Source organism: Struthio camelus, chromosome 5 (assembly GCF_040807025.1).
Source record: "Struthio camelus isolate bStrCam1 chromosome 5, bStrCam1.hap1, whole genome shotgun sequence".
Lineage (NCBI taxonomy): Eukaryota > Metazoa > Chordata > Aves > Struthioniformes > Struthionidae > Struthio > Struthio camelus.
In genome coordinates this window covers 63770359-63788183 of record NC_090946.1, presented here as the reverse complement: position 1 = coordinate 63788183, position 17825 = coordinate 63770359, and the positions used below count along the sequence as shown (strand labels likewise).

The 17825-nt window shown below is 39.7% G+C and overlaps 1 protein-coding gene across 2 annotated transcripts in view; it reads left to right on the top strand.

Annotated features, from left to right (window-relative positions):
- KCNK10 (potassium two pore domain channel subfamily K member 10) overlaps positions 1–17825 on the top strand; it is an 82537-nt gene that overhangs the window by 34220 nt on the left and 30492 nt on the right. For both annotated transcript variants that reach the window (XM_009689831.2, XM_068946737.1), the window contains exons 4-5: positions 5809–5926; positions 10534–10694. In XM_009689831.2, coding sequence (XP_009688126.2) covers positions 5809–5926; positions 10534–10694 — 279 coding nt within the window. The remainder of the gene's footprint in view (positions 1–5808; positions 5927–10533; positions 10695–17825) is intronic.

Sequence of the window (17825 nt, the reverse complement as noted above, 5' to 3'; positions counted from 1 at the left end):
TCCTTAAGAGAACAAATGCCAGAAAATCTCAGGAGAAAATTACCAGATGAATCCTACCCTTCTTTTAGACATCTTGCATAGCTTTGAGTAGGCTGATCATTTTGTACTTCAGTTCCTCATTTTTGGGTGAGAGGGATGGAGTTGGCCATTTTTTATCAAGCCCATGCTGAATTCTGGATCCTGCCCTCGGGAATGCATGCAAGCATCTGTAGCTGCTGTGAGATCTACTTTTCCATTCAATAAAATATTACAAAGTAGCAGACCTAGAATGCAACTCTGCAAGCTCTCAGTTGGTCAGTAGTAGCAGTTCAACAGCAAGCACTCCTGTTTAAGGGTGATGTGTGGAACAGTGATGTGTGTAACTGAAAATGCTGTAAATAAATCTCTCGGCGTATTTTTTCATGCAATATTCACAATATTCTCATATAATAATATATAGTATAATATATAATATACATATATTGATATAAATATATAATAATATGATAACACATATACTATTCACAATATTTTCATATAATATACACTTTCCCAGGAAAAGAGGAAAAAAATATCAGGAATGGTTAGACAGCATGGGATCTTGATAACTCTGTAAGTTTTCCCCTGTAGTAGTGTCTCAGGGAGCAGCGAGGGATGGCTGCTCTGCCAGAGGTGAGCCAGGAGCTGAGTGCGATAACAGGGCAGGTGCCAGGGGTGACCTGAGCAACAAGGAGCCGGGATGCAGAGCACCAAGTCCGAGTCAGGATCATGGCCAGAGACAGTGACCAGGGTCAGACACAGTCCAGGGATCACTCAGCAAGTCCCTAGTGATGAGGCACGTCCAAGGTCAAGCTGGGAAGCTGAGCTGGCAGATCCAGTTCAGGGCCAGACTCGTGGAGGCAGGCAACCAGGTGTAGATGTAGCTGCTGCACAGCTGTGGTGTAGCATACACAGGGGCCAGCGGTGAAGCCTCAGCTTAAAAGCAACTCCCAAGACAAAGGAGAGGCAGTCTCACTTATAGCTTTCTTCACAACAGCTCATATCATTGAAGGAGCTGATCTTGCACTCAACCAGCTGAACTGCTAGAAGAGAAATGTGCTCCAGGCCTTGACAGAGTTAAACCCTGGTATTTTCTATCAGGCATAAGGAGAATATCCTTCATGTAATCAATAGATAAGAGATATTGATTCCATCCTCTGTTTTGGGGAGGAACTCTTAAGAGCTGATGAGGCAAGTTAGTCCCCAAGACAAACCTAGCAAACAGTTCTTTGAACTTTAAGTCCTATATCACACAGAATCACACAGAACAGTTTAGCTTGGAAGGGACCTCTGGAGATCATCTAGTCCAACCTCCCTGGTTGGACCCAGGGAGGGTTGAGGGTCTCAACCCTCAAGCAGGGTCCTCTAGAGCATATTGCCCAGGATCACATCCAGATGGGTTTTGAATATCTCCAGCGAAGGAGACTCCACTACCTCTCGGGTACCAAACTAGTATTTGTGATCAGAAGTATATATATTTTTTAAAAATTGAATTCTTGGATTTACTTTTGATAGTTTTGTTATTTGCCTCACTGCCATCTGCATATTGGCTTTAGAACACATCCATTTCTTGAATGGGAAGAAAGAGCATTTCATCATTTTGAGATATTCCAAGTCACTGCTTGCCCTGAAATTTTTCAAAAGAAAATGTCTTACATAGGGAAGGTTTGCTGACAGAGCTGTTAGCACTCTGGAAATTGATTCTTTCCCTGCTCCAAGATAACCTGGGGATGCATATCTTCAGGTCGTGCTGCAAAGCCTGCCTAAACTTTCACAGATGGGAAACTGTCGTAAATCCTTATGGTCTGTATGAACTGGGAGAGTCTTGCCTTTGTTAGCGGCCTTTTTGTCTGGTTTCATCTATCAGGATACATTTTTATAGGTGGGGCTGTTGAGGTGGTGATGGTAAGGGTAAGTCTGCCCAACACATCAGGGCTGCTTTCCTCTTACTGCCCCCATCTGTCCTCCTAGTGCATCCACTGCTGCATACAAAATACTATGTATTCAAGAGAGAGCATTGGGATAGTTGGATATTTATAAATGAATGATGTCAGTCACACTTTAAAGAAAAATGGATTTTTGCTGGATGAGAGCCTGAGAGGCTCAAAGCTACCTGTGGCAATGGGACTCTCCTTCACTTCACCAGCTTAGTAGGGCTTCCAGAGGGGAGTTAGTGCTTGTCCCTCACAGACTGGCTAACCTGTGTAGTTCCAGATGTGCCCCAAGTGTTGTAATTAGCCTGATGACATTTACACACTCAAAGGGAAGGCAACCAGCATTCCTTGGCAGAAATAACATGCTAAGGTAGCTGACAGTGTGTCATGGCCTATTCAAACAGGCAACCTATCTGTTATGCTGATTTACACTCTTCTGAGTAAACAAACAAATGATCTCAGCTTTCACAGCATGAAAAGCCAGCGACTAGCTGTACAGTGCAGAAGTCCTTTCAAAGGGTTTGGTCCTAAATGCTTCCTTTCTTTTTATCCCTATTTCTTGAAGCGTAGACAGGTGTGGAAGAACTCTGGCTTTGTGCCTTCATGAAATACAACCAGTCTAGCTTGGAGTTTGCTCACGCTCTAAGTCCAGGATCAGCTTAGCCTGGCATAGAGCAGCACTATTGTGAAAAGGGCTGTTATGTACTCATCTGCTTAGCCACACCTGACTTCTCTTCTTGCCGCTGCATCTCTTCTCCTCCCACTCCTTCCCCTGGGCTGGCACTGGTGTTTGTGGAGCCATGTGATGATTAATTAATAGTTGGGGAGGTGATTAGCTGCAACTAGCTAAATGGAAATAAAATATATTTTTCGGCTGCTTCAGTTCTATCTTCCTGGTGATCTTTCATGCTGGATTAAGATGACTTTGCACTGCTGTACCTGAGCTTGTGTGTGCCCCCTTCTTGTCAGTCCTGTGATACGTCGAGACATTCAGCATTCCCTTGATCTAGACCCTTATTCCAGTCCTAATCTCTGACATCTCTTCTGCAAAATCTAGATTCAGCTTACTCAAGAAAGCTCATTTCAAAACATGAATCTTTCTTCCAAGAGAACTGGTCAGGGTAATGTTATATGTGGTTAGTTATATTTATTTTTGTTCTTATATACATATAAATGTCCTCCTCCTTTGCAAATGAATCCACATTTGTTTCTTTAGGCCTCTTAATATTTTCACTCCATAAGAAGAACTGTTGAAGAAATGTATATAATTTCTTTGGAACTTTGGTAGGAGAAATCAATTTTCTCAAACAGTTGGGAATGAAGAGTTTTTGCTATGGGCAACCTGGGCAGAGTATTCTACAGCAAATAATAGTTGTGGAGGAAAATACAAGCATAATCATGAGAGAGAAAGCATGGGGAAATTAGAATAAAGTAACAGGAGAGAGGGATTTGGGTAGAAAGATAAGAACACAAGAATATGTGAAAATTACACAGTGGACAACATGGGAGGAAAAGAATTTCTTAGAGAAAAAGCAATGGAGTTGGATCAAGTAGCTTTGTTTTTGTATCAACAGGGGAACAATGATGAGCCTGTTAGGGATGTTACAGTAATCAAATGGAACGCTGAAGAAGTAGTGCTTCTGAGTTTTATTATGTAGCCAGAAAAAAAGCTAGATGTGAGAAATGTATCGGATAAACTTGCAAGATGTGGTTGTGGAAGCTGAGAAAGATGAGGGAGAAAGAATGGGTAGTGTTAAATGTGACTCTTAGATTACATGCTGACTACCAAGAGAACGGAAAAAGTTAGAAAAGAATTTGAGAAAGAGCTAAGTTTAAGCTTAACTGAATAAATATGCATGTATGTCTTAGCCAGAAAGTTGTAAGAAAGATATCACAGAGACAAGTGAATATATGAGGCTATACTGAGGGAAACGGTCAGTTGTAGAGAGCAAGATTTGTAAGGCATGCAGGGAAAAAAAGTGACAGAAGAACCTGTGAGATGGAGTACGTTTGGAGACATAGGCAAAAATGTGTGAGAAAAAGTGCAAAGTGGAAGGTGAAGAAAAGAAAAAAAGTGATTAAATAAACCATCAAAGAAAGAAGGTGAATGAGGACAGAAAGGTATCATGAAAGCCATGGATAGAAGTCTTAAACTAGTCTATGCACATGAAAGTCAATGTTAAAAGCACAACAGAACATGAGATTATAGAGGAGATCAGGAGAGAAATCTGGACAATCTGGACAGACTAGAAGCAGGGCAATAGTAGGATGGAATAGCCAACCTTGGGTTGCATATAGACAGTACAGAAAAAACTGGAACAAAAATCACAGAGTGACAATTCACATATCATAGAGTCAGAGGAAAAGAGAGACAATGCTAAGATAATGACATAAGAAAAGTCAAATGAGAAGTTGTTGTGATAGGTGGGGATTCTGTGTTGAACAAAAATAGAGGACTTAAAAGCAGCACTTCACCTCTCCTGTTGGACCTGGCAATAGGTTCACTGAAATTGCCAAGACTAAAGACTAGAGGCAATATTTAGGGGGAGGAACAGATATCAGAGTAAGAGGGGAAAGAGGAAGAAGAGGCATTCTGGCAGTGATGGATTGACGTGATGATAACAGTAACATGAAGTGGGAAGAGAGCAGAACAGATGTCTGTAGATCTCAAAAACAAAAAGAAAAAGAGACGAAGAGCTGGAAGTGGTAAGAGGTAGAAAGAGGGAAGCTGGATTCATTTGCTGTAATTCTTTGGAAATGAGTCGCAGTTGGGAACATTTGGGAAGGAGCGGTTTACTGTATAAAACAGTTATTTTAGATAGTGTTCCAGAGTGATAGATCTGAATTTCTCTATGACAGGCAGTAGATTGCATGAGATTTACAAACAACTAGAGTATATGTGTTACAGGGCATCTCCAAAGCGAACTTAGAGCAATCCAGCTGAATGTGCTAGGTACTGATGGGAGATTTGTGTTCTGCATTTTGGAGGCAGATGACTTTAGCTTGCCATGCTTTGTACAGTGAAAGCTGCAGTGAAAGGCATATGTGTATGTCCGCATGATGCTATGTGATACCTTTTTAGAAATCCCCAAGAATGCTTTCAGCTAGCTGACATATCTGTCTGGTTTGATCCTGTGCTGTGTGAGATATAGGACAGTGACCTGGAAGTAGTATATCTACCTCACCTTCTGTTCTGGGTTTAGTTCATTCATGCACTAGCTGGGGGTCTCTGTACCATGCTGTAGTGGTAGACATGTGATCATGTCCAGGATGGCAACTAGGAAGTCCTGGCTGATCGCAGACTTGTCCCGTGCTATTTCCATAGTTATTCTATTTGTTTGTTTCAAATGGGATATAAATAAATAAATAATTTCTACTTAGCACAAAATATAAATAACTACATCAATTACTAATTGCCTGGGAATTAAAATCTTTGGCTGACTAGCTTCAATTGACTTCATGAATATTATTTGTTTTTACCACCCATCTCGCTGCTTCTAAGATCAGCTTTTCCCATTAGGAAATTTTTTCCTGGGCAGTTATTGGCATAGGAACAATATTTATGGATTTCTTTTGTGTTATCAGTCCTCTGCTTCCCAACTCTTTGTATCTTTTCTCATTTGTCTACACACTGTATCTTTATTATCTCAACTATCTTAATCATCTACTTTAGTATCTATTTATTTCAGTCATGTATTCAGATCTTGTGTACAGAGGATGCTACTGTACTTTGAGCAGGACCGAAAAAGTGTAAATCTAAGCTAGTGGTCCTAGCGATTTCCCTTTGGAGCCTATCAACTTATATAGCACGTGATAAGGTACGCATAAGGCTGATCTGTTACCTCTTTCTTTGTAGCATGCTATTGACGCTGATAACGCTGGAGTCAGTCCCATAGGAAATTCCTCTAACAACAGCAGTCATTGGGACCTTGGAAGTGCCTTTTTCTTTGCTGGAACAGTCATCACAACAATAGGTATGTTTATCTTTCAAAATACATAGTCACACTGAGAACTGGATTAGGAAATATATTTCCATAAAGTAGATCACAAAGAAATAAAGTGGCTGCACTGTATTTCTCTTGTTTCTCAAAAGGCATACCTCTGGTCTGTATCAAAGGCATTGAGCCTCTGGGTAAATATCAGAAACTGTTTACATAAGGTAGAAGAGCAATGCTGAACTGCCAAATAAATAGCACTGATATACCCACAGCTTTATAACTCTGTTCTTGGTGTTAATTTTTGTTAGGTGGTCTTAATTTTTGCTATAAAGATCAAGAACCAGTGCCAGATGAAAGAACCTTGTATAGTTATTGGGAGTTATGGATTAGTTTATGCAGAAGAGTAACTTTTTTCTAAAGTACATCAGTTAATTTTGGCTTATGCTCTGAAGCTTGCTATAATTCTTTCTTTTAATACCTTACTCCTTGTAACTGGAAATGTACTCACATAAGTATCAAATGCTTTTAAAAATCCTTCTTAGCTTTTAGTATTAATAATATTTATTGGAAAGAGTTCCACAAATTGTGGATTATGTAAAAAAAGAACTTTCTTTGTCATCTTAGAATTTGTTGCCATGAAATACTGTCAGATTTGTCCTTAGTAGATGGAGGGCATGCCGGAATCCCCATTTACTTTTATGAACCACTCATTTTTGTAATTTCATTATCCAGGCCCCTGTCACCTGTATCTCCCGTACATTATGCCCGATGTACTTTGTCTCTCATTCTCTGAATGTTGGCTTTAGATGTGTAAAGATTGGTGAGGCAGCTGGGACTTCAGAAATCAATCTGAAGGGAAAAGATGATAAGCTAATAACACTGATGATAAGGTTAATCTATTAATTATAATATAATGCTTTAGTAATTTTAGGCTCTATTGCAGTGCTATCGTGGTTATCGTTAAAGGGTCAGCAGATTTTACTACTTGGAAATCACAGGCAAATTGTTGCTTTTTATTTGCATTGCCTTTTAGTATACTTCTGATTGTTAGTAGTGCTACTGCATGAATTCTGTCCGGACATTTACCATTTTTCCAATTATGCACAGTACATTTCTTCAGCAAAACACTAAAATAGGGGATAAAGTGCTTTTCCACATTATGACTGTGATACATGCACTGGTGATTGTATAGACAAATAATCTGAAAGCACATAACTCTTCATTAAAGTGTGAGAATCTGAACTGAATTCTGCAGATTCTTTATGCAGTTAAAGCAGCAAAAAATTCCTGGCATAGTTATACAGACTTGTGATCAGCCCAAACACTGGAGCTGATGCCTTTGGCTCTGCCATTTTTATGGGCTCAGAGTGATGGCAAAAGAGTGATGGCATGGAGTGCACACCTTTGTATGTCTCTCTGTATGCTAAGTTGCATTACCATGTGTTTTTAATGGTAACATAAAACTGGGGTGGATAGAAAGAAAACATTTCTGAATTAAATGTCCAAGAGATAGGCTTTAAATTAATCATTAAAATAAATGCCACAGGTGCTGTATGTTGGCATAGTTTATGTAGGCACATTCATTGCCATCTACTATTTAAATAATTTATTGAAAAAAGCCTGATTTTAGCTCATCTTTGCTTTGTATTCTCCATGAATGAGATTTTTATAGGCTGGATAAAGTCTATGTATTTTTTCTGGGCATAAAAATGATTTTGTTTTATCCACTGAAGTCCTGTTAGATTTCCTCTTATGCAGACACTCAATAGACTACTTAGCCTCAGTCCATTGACCTATGAAGCCTGGACTTTCTTGGACTTTCAGGAGAAATCTGGGCTCTTGGATGCAGCCATGAAACAGACTGTGGACTGGGGGAGGAGATGATGCTGTGTATCATCAGCGTAGTCATTTCACCATCCCGTGACAGAGGGATATACCCATTTCAAATGTTACAAACTTCAGAGGACTGGGGCCCTGGAGTCCCGCCTTAGTCCCCAAGGACCAGGGGAGTTGTTGTAGATTAAACATACGCTTGCTTAGATCTCCATCCCTCTGAATGCTCTGTTTTTCTACCTCAGCTCATCAGAGACTTGCGAGAAGTATAACACATAAGACAGGGAAAGTTGCATAGGACTTTAAAGCAAGTTACTCTTTCCCTAGATAGCACAACACGTATACAGACCCGGACAATGCTGTAATTCACTTTCAATTTTCTTATCCTTCAGGGCATACTTGAACTTAAACAGGAATCTTCTCAGATATGAGATATTTTATAGCATTATCGTAAACATGTAGTATCTGGCTCACCTTCAGATCAAACCATCTCTGCTCTGCAGTTAAACAGGATTGCTTGCTCATACAGCATGACATACTCCTATTCCTACATACGTTCTCCTCTCTTCCTCTGTGTTGTTGAATCTCTCTGACAAATGCTATCCTGTGGCTTTAAAAGGCAGTGCTAATACATTTGCTTTGCACTGCTCAAAATCTAACATCTCAGAGAAAGCCTGAAAGAAAACCTGAAAGAGTATTCTAAACAACAGCTCAAGTGTTGTTCCTGTCTGCTCCTTTGATGGGAAGGTATTACTTCCCTAACAGCAAATATCTATCTTCAGTCAGCAATGGTGTGTTAGCAAGACGCTCTGGCTTTGAAAGTGAACCCAGCTTACAGAGTCCTCATTCTTGCCTGTGCTGCAGTTTACCATCACTACAGTTATTCTAGTCTTCAGGTTTACATTGTAAATAAAATCACTGAAATAAGAGCTAAAAATAACCTTTAAAAAGGAGGGAGCAAGGTGGGGGGAAGAAAAGAGATTTGGAACTACAGCCAAAGTCAAATCGATGAGATAAACAGATTCATTAATTGCCTCAAATCATCACAGACCCTTAAGCTTTTATTGTCTCCACTGCAGCCTATTGTCTCTAGTTCAAATAGGTCTGTTTATATGAAAAGTTTTTGCAGTATTGTAGGTGGTATGGTACTCTCCTTAGCCTAATGCAGGAAAGCTCTGAAGGATGGAGTTGCAAGTTCCATTGGCTTTAATGAATTTCTGTCCATGCTTAGTTTCCAGCAAATGTTTAATTAAAATGATCTTCATGAAAAGTAATTTTTTTTCCAAACTGGAACTGGGTATGACTGCATCATAATTGCAGTCATCACACATATTTCTTAATTCTAATGCAAAATTTGATCTTTTATGTTAAGTTTTTAAAAAATTAATTCCACTATGACTTTTTTATGATTGCATGATCATTTTTAATATTCAAATGAATGTTTATAGTCAAAATATACGTCTCTAAAGCGTTCAGGAAAGATACTTGACCTTAAATGCAAAAGTGCTGGTGATACTGGCACAGAACAATTCTTGTTCTTCCTCTTTCACATTAACTTTTTAACGGCAATACAAGGGCTACTGAAGTCATATAGCTCTATATAGATTCCTATAGTTAAATTCACATGGGAGTATGTGGGGAAGGGAAGAAACACCTAAACTCATTGTGGTGACTTCACATACTTTACTACATAGGACGGGCAGGGAGCTGTCCTATGCGTTCATCAGCATGTTAGACTTTTAGGAATACCACAGAGGAAGTCCTCCAAACAAGATTCCTATTACCTTCTATGTTGCAGAAGGCCAGTTAACACAATGCTTTCTACCTCCTTCTCTCTAGTTTGCCCAAACACTCACCTATTTGCACTTTAGCTATGAGACAGCTGTAGAAATCCAGAGTAAAGAGGATTCCAACACTTTGCAGTAGTTCACAAAGGATCTACTGACCATAATAGACCTCAGAGTCCATCTGTTTTCTGCCAATATCTGATGTTCCCAATGCCTTACGTGGAGTTATAAGACTGGGAACCAAAACCAAAACCAAACATGCCCAAACATGCTCTGGCCAAAAAGAGAATTTTAATTTATAAGGCACAGCCATATGATTATGTGTTGATGAAATCTGTGTTCTGTTCAACAGTGCTGGATTACCCTAACAGAAGGTAAAAGGTAGGTGTGTACTTGCCATTATTATAGCACCAAAAATGCTAGTTAATTGTAAATGGGTTAGGATCTCCAGAAGGAAGGCTGAACACTTCCACACTTAGGTGCTGAAGCTTATAAACAATCATGAAATATGAAAGTTAGGCTTTTCATTTTTAAATCTAAAGGGGAAGTGAATAAAGGCAGAAGCAACTGTTGAAGATCCGTGTAGTGTGGGTGGAGTCTGGAAGCCACAGTCAGTGCGATGGGAGGCTGAGGAAATTATGAGCTAACCACTGAAAATGAATCTTATCAGGTGCATCACACTTCCGTCAGGAAGCAATTGGCAGATCCCAAGAGGAGCAGCCACGCAGAGGCACCAGGCCATCACTGAGTAATTTTTGTGCTGCGATAAGTCAAGCCAGATAGATTAATCAAACAGTAACTTTAGCTAGCAAGATGATTCCATAGAAAATATGGGTATCTGAGGCTACAAATGAGTAACCCTAAACCACAGTGGGTAGCTTGCCTGGGCAATGACATCATGTGATGGAGAGTCTGTGAAGAGGAATTACATGTGGGAAAAAGGCATTTCTATAGGACTGGCCCATTAGTTTTTCTAAAAAGCCATGTATAAATTCTGAGACTGACGATTGTTTTTCTCCTCAGGATATGGCAACATTGCCCCAAGCACTGTCGGAGGCAAAGTTTTCTGCATCTTGTATGCCATCTTTGGGATTCCACTATTTGGCTTCTTGCTGGCTGGGATTGGAGACCAACTTGGAACCATCTTTGGGAAGGGTATTGCAAGGGTGGAGAAAGTTTTCAGAGTAAGCTTACGGTCAATTTTTCACTTGAGTTTTATACCTTGTCTAGCTTTTATTTCTGTCGCTGTCATCTGCAGTCCTTTTTAAATGTTGAGCACTGTTCACATACCTAGTTTAGATGATACTTAATCTCCTTCAGAATCCTCTGTAGCCAGCGGAGAGAAATAGGCTTCTCTAGATGGTGATGCAGGGGATATAGATGAGAGTCTGAATTTTCTTCTTGAGGATCCATCATTTTTCAGTGACTGTAGGCTGTTTCTGGGGAATATATCTCCTAAGCTAGGCGCCTCACAAGGAGCAGATGTAAAACACCCTTCAAAACACCGTAGGTTGCTTTTTTGACTTATTTCTCCTCACTGAAGATAGAGAGAAGTACTATAACTTCTGGAGGAACAGGGATGCACTGTAGGCCCTGACTGTACTAGTAACAAAGCCTAAAAGACTTGGAAAGCAGGATTACTGAAGTGGAGATGAACTTGGGAAGAGAGATGGCTAAGTGATATGTTTCCGCTGCTAGAGGACAGATGTATTGGAGTGGATCTGACTGGAATCTTCTTCATGGCATTTATCCCCCTGGCGCACCATAGGTACATCCTACACTATATTCCAGGATGGATTTTCTAGAGTTGAGCAGCTCTTATGTAATTTCCCCTAATGTAGTCAGTACCCTCCGCTTCTGAGTTTGTGTCACCGTAAGCAATTCTTTTGCAAACAGTGATTCCACAGAACTGGCACACGCCCTTTAGTTAACTTGCCCATGGTTCACTTCAGGGATTCTCTCTCTGAAGCAGAACTTCTAGAAGTGACCTGTGTGATGGTTCTCTTGGAGACAGCATAACTAGAGGTAAGTCTTCTTTCCAGGGACGGAGTGAATGAGGAGCTGTCCAAGCTAACTAGTTTAATAGGCATCTATTTCTAAAACATTCCCACAGATGAGAGCAAATTACTTGTAACAGTTTTTTGAAAGGAAATAATTGAATATTAAACTGGAACATGAGTGATTTTTCTCTTGATTAAGCTACTATGAAGTGTCCCAGACTAGCCATTGGGAGTATCTCTCAGACTAAATGTGGAAAAAAGGTGGCTAGTGATTTTTGATGAGGTAGCATTTACATGCCTGACCTCAGACTGCTGGAATAGAGCGTAATTTTTCAGAAACTGCATGGTTCTCTGAAAAATCAGGTAATGGAAAGACGGCTAAGGGTGGGTCTGCAAAAACGAAGTGAGACAACATCATGAATTTCTTTTTAAACTACCTTCTTCTTATATGTACTTCACCTCAAAAGATGAACCATTAAGTCTGGTTCTGTGCAAGAAAACTACAGTCCGGTGGTTATATGAATTTGAGAGTCAAGAAATCTTTGATTAATTCTCAACTTTACTACAGATTTTCTGAATGACTTGGGCAGGAACACTAATCTGTCAGCATGATAGTTTATGAATAAAAATAATGCATGTTCTATTTAAGATTCACAGACGAATGCTGTTACTACAGTGCCATACAGAATATAGCCCTTTGGCACATAGTAGAAGGTTTTTTCTGGCATTCAAAAATACTTCTTACTTTTCTTGACTTAATGCACTTACTTGCTGTTTATAACCATCCAGAGCATTCCTTTTTCTCCTTGGTATTTTGTCAGCTTCCAAAGCAGTTTAAAGATCTGTGGTCCCTTTGAGTAGTCCAGGCGTATGTTTATTCATTTCAGTTCTGTAACGATTTTTGAGGGGTTTATATGTCATTTCCTTCAAATATTACTGATATTGAGGTTCAGCTATCTGAAATATTTTTGACGTAATCTAAAATTTATGTGCATCTTGGTAAATAGTCTTAATATTAGTGGTTTCCAAATTATATGATTATTTATACAATGATTGAAATAATGTATTAACACAGTATATACATATATACATGTATGTTGTTCGCTAATATAGAATATGGTAATTATAATTTTAGTAATTATTTAAATTACTATTTTGTGTTTAAATTTTTAGATGCCATAAATATTTGTACCAAGTCAGAAAATCCAAAAGTAGAGAAGCAATTCTTGATTTAATTCTGAGCCATGAACACAATTTAGTAAAATGTGTAACTCTTCCTTCTTACTTTGTAATTGTCTCTGTAAGGTACTCGAATTCAACATCTTTGTGGGAGTGAAACAGAGAAATGGCATAAAAATTAGGAGACTAGAAGGGAACTAAAAAGAACAAATACAGGCTCAACAAACACTACCAGGATTGATGTCCTGATGGTATGTTGTCAGGTGGTACGCTTCATGAATCTGCTGGAGTTATCTGAGAGGTCATTGAGTGTGTATCAATGATGTAATGATAGAGTGTATTACATTTCCAGAAAGCTTTTGACAAGTTTTCTCATCAAAGGCTATAAGGAAATGAAGCTGTGATGAGATAAGAGGGAAGGTTTTCAGTAAGTGGTTAAAGGGGAACTGGAGATTAGGAACAGATGGTAGAACTACCAGTGTGATTCCATCAGAGTCCTTGCTGGGATCTTACTGCTTTAGTAGAAGTGGTCTACAATGATTCAGAAAGAGAATGAATATGTAGATGACAGAGTGTGCAAATTACATCTCTAGATATTTCAGGATAGCTAAAATGAAAGTGACTTATAATGAGCTGCAAAAGGTTGATAAGATGATAGACGAAATTCAGTGTTGGCAAGTACAAAGTAATGCATTTTTCTTAGGGTTGAGGAATGTAATCCTAATACATATGCACAGGTATGGCCTTTAATTTTACTACTTGGAAAGAGAGCTGGGGTTCCTGTAAATGCTTCTCTGAAAATATCACTGCAAAGCTTAGCAGCAGTCAAAAAGGAGTGTCTGCAAAGGGGCTGAGGACCAAAAGGACCATACTGCCATTGCACAAATTCACAATGCTCTTGTACCATGAATATCATATACAGTTCTAATCATCTCATTTCAAAAAGTCAATAACAGAAATGTAAACAGTGTAAAGATCTGCACCTGCAGTCCTTGTAGCCAGGTCTTTACGACTGCATTTACTAACTGCCTGCATTACCTGCCTTCTGTTGGTCCTCATAGACAATTTGGGCAATCCAGAATGTACCCTTGGGGAAAGGAATAGAAGAAAAAAGGGAGAAACTACGCATATGTGCTGGGTTTACATAATGCAAAATTTCCATGTGCAAATGGCTCAGTGCTCTGCTTCTGTCTGTCTTCAGTTACCTCTCTTTATGCATTCACCGTTATAGCTGTTACATGGCTGGTGTCAAGGCAGGCAAGAGTTCCTCAAATCCTTACAAACTTATCGTCGTCTGTACGAGTGGATGGGATCTGAAGGCAACTTCATCTTGCACTGAACTGAGGCAGTCTACAAGGGAAAGGGGAATGTGAGGTGATGCCCTGTGGACTTCAGTGTGCTTCTGGGACCCAGTAGATCAAACAAGTGTAGGCATTGTCAAATATCATCAGAGATATGGAATAGCTTCTGTACAGAGAGTAACTGAATAGAATTGTACTCTTTAGCCTAGAAAAGGGTTTAATGGCATGGGGAGATACTATAGAGTTCCATAAAATCATGAATCCTACGGTGAAAGTAAACAGGAAATAATTATTCCCTGCTTCTTGTAACATTGAAATGAGGGACCTGTCAGTGAAAACGCTTGGCAGTAAATTTTAAAAAAGTCCAGAGGAAGTATGCCTCATGCAAAGTATAAATTAAACTTTGAAACTCATTGCCATTTGTAGTGACCTGAAGCATACGTGCGTTAGAAAAAGAATTAGACAATTTCATGGTGGTGAATCCATTGAGGGCTTCACTTTGTCAAACAGTATAACCCAGACATAACCTCTGACACAGGAAATTCTTCTAACCATGATTACTGAAATAGAGGAAGGAATGCCAAAGGAATAACCCCATTTTATTTGTCCCCTTTTATAATCTTTTTCTAAGCTGTTCCTGGCTACTTTTGAAGACACGCTGTAGAGTTAGACAGACCTTTGGAGTGATCCAGTATTTTCAACCTTCTGTTATATAGAATGGTTATTTGTGCGGTGAAGCATAGCCAAATGAGAAGGCAGTACAGATGTCAGTGGTAATTTTGGTTTGATTAAAAGATGTGTGGATCTGAGTGGAGTAATCCAAACCCATATTCCTCCCAGTGCCCATCTTTATTGAATGGAAACTGCACTGCAGAGCTCTGCTGTCAAGTTTGTTCTCCACAATACACAGCTTAGTTGCACTTTTCAATTTTTTTCCCCTTCTGAAAGAGAAACAAATGGCAGATCTAGGTGTTTTTCATGTATTAGGCCCGTCCCACCCTGTTCTTTCCATATAATCTACCTGTGCTCTGTGGAAGGGCTTGTAGGGTTCATGGGTGCCTTGTAACTTCCTGCTATCTCCTTTGAAGCAGAACTTCACCAGGTCAACTGTTTAGGATTTTTTTTTTGAGGCTAAGTAGCAAGCAGGGTATGTACACTGGCAGCTGGGAAGGAGAAGAAGGTTTCCACTTCAGCGCAGAAGTCTTTTCTTCCAATACATTTCCTTAACAGGTCTCTTCTTCAGCACAACAGTGTAACCGTGAGCAGCCAGCCCATGCTGCACAAGGGACAGCTTGCCCCTGGCGTCACCCAGTAGAGCTGGAAAGATGAAAGGAGAATTTCTCCCAGAAGGGCTGTGCTAGCGCACTTCTGCTGCCTCTGACATGACCTGTGTGGAACACCAGCAAACCTACATTAATTAGTGGCACAAATTAGAGCCTAAGAATGCTGCATTTAGCTATTACAGTGATCAGCCCACGCACTCTGTGTAAATTTTAAGAACGGTTTGAACCCCATAAAAAGGGAAAGAGATCTGATCTTATCAAACATGCACCACTCCCACACTATTGACAGACTATTTCAGCAGAGGACCTACTGTACATCTTGCAATACAAAAGCAATTTTGCCACTGTTTCAGTGTGTAAATAAGCAGGAAAACAACTATACATTTGTCTGTAACTAGGTAGGGCTGGAAGTATTTCACTGCAAAATAGTACTTTGTAAAAACAGAAACTTTTCATGTTCCTTGTTGCTGGGAAGAGTGAGCTCTGCCTGGGATATGAGGAGCTAATACTAACCATTTCCCAAATATCACCTATTGGCTGCTCTATGGCATCTCTCCTACTGGGGTAATCCCATTTTGTACAAGTAAACATCAACCGCGTCAGAGACATAAACCAAAGTGTCCCCCACCCAAGCCTTATATACTCAGCTGCTGGTTATTCTTATACGTCCTGTCTTCCATATTCTGGGGCAGAACCTGGCTACTAGTCTGTTCTTATATGCATACAAGTGTGATTCCTCAGAAGAGGCCTATGTGCAGGGTCACCAGAGTCACTGTATACACGCTGGTCACCAGCGTGCGTTATCTGCGTTCACTGATGAATCAATCCTGCCAGCCTATCTGAGAAAATCAAGTTCAAACCCAAAATCTAATAAAAAAGTTGGTAACTTTTGTAATCATTTTCAGCTGGAAAAGCTTTCTAGATGCTCAAGAAATGAAATATGCATTTCAAGGTGGCATAAAGCCATAAAAGTAATACTCTTAATCTTATATATGTGAAGGATATTATGAATGACTTGAGACTGTATCTCTAATAAACAGCTGAGCATATTCCTTGCATTTTGCCTGTTCTGTACAAACAGAAGCTGCAAGCATCTGAGGACAGACAGAAAGGTACTCCACAGACAGAGTGCACAGTTAAAGAATGCAGCAGCTGCCATTATCATGAGTTAAATTTAGGCTAAATTCAGATAGTCTTTGCTCAAACCTCGTAATGATTATTTAGATTCTAACTGCAAGTAGATTAGCTGAGCATAACCTGATTATTTAGATTCTAACTGAAAGTAGATTAGCTGAGCATAACCAGACAGATCTTCACTCAGTCTTGTAGTTCAGCACAGATGTAGACATCCAGTGTGAGCGCATCGTGCCTCAGTGCTGCATGATGTTCTGGCTTCCAAGGTCGAACCACCACGCATAGTTCCTGGTTTTGGTTACTCCTCTGGCTTACAGCTTAACACTGAGAACAGGTCTATCTTCACAGCTGGTAGGACACAAAGTGCAGTGCAGGGATATAAACAAGCAGCCAGAGACAGGGATGGTGGCAAAGCTTCACCACTGAAGCTAGCGTATCAAGAAATACACTGCTTGGTGTATTTCTCAAATTCAAATCACACCTCCTTGAATGAGGCACTTGTCAGAACAGATGCATCTGCAAACCTATTTTATCAGGTCTGCAGGGACAATTTGTGGAATTGGTGTGCTCTAGATTTGAGAGAACTGTAAGTGTTGTTTGTTTTTTTGTTTTCTGAAAGACAGCAGTAGTCATTACCTTAAACTTGTGACAGTCCCAGGAAAAGTAGTTCTTAGCTGCAAGATGGGGAACAGGAAGAAGAGAAGTCCCTCTGAGCTGGTAGAAAGCTTTCTTTTAGCAACTTCTAAAGCTCTACCTTTCCTGAACTTTATTGTTTGTCTTCCTGGATGCATCAGATCTATCCTAGTTACTCTTTCACTTAGAGGTTCAGCTATTTCAGGAGAGATTTTTGGCTTTTCTGTACTCTTTTCATACTGTGCAAGTGAAACCAGGAATTTTTTACTTATGTGAAAGCAGCTCATGGAAAATAAACTTTTTACAGGAGAATAACTGCAGAAGAGGAACACTTAAAAATAAAGCCTTTTTTCTTTTGTCTCCCTTTTCACCTTCAATTTGCTCTAGTATGTCTCCTTTCTTTTTTCTCTTTTTTCTCTTTCCTCTTGTTCTTTCCCTAGGCTCACATTAAACCTGTGGAATTACACCTGATTACCATTTTGGGGCTGGTGTGTGAGTTCTCAGCCAAGTCTGTTGTTACAGAGAAGCTGTGAGAGGTTTCCTTGAAGTGCCACCTTTACTTCTTTTTCACTAGGGTAATGTCATAGACCAGAGACCCCGCTTACTTCCTGTCATGCAGCAACCAGTTTAATCTCTTGCAGCCTCGTATTAATATCTATTTCTTCTCATTTTTAGCAGCTGTATCAAACTTTCAGATGAGACTATTTTCAAATCCAGCAGTTCAAATCCAGATTACAGCTTAGGCAAACCAGTGATGTCATTCTGGATTTACACTGATGTCACTG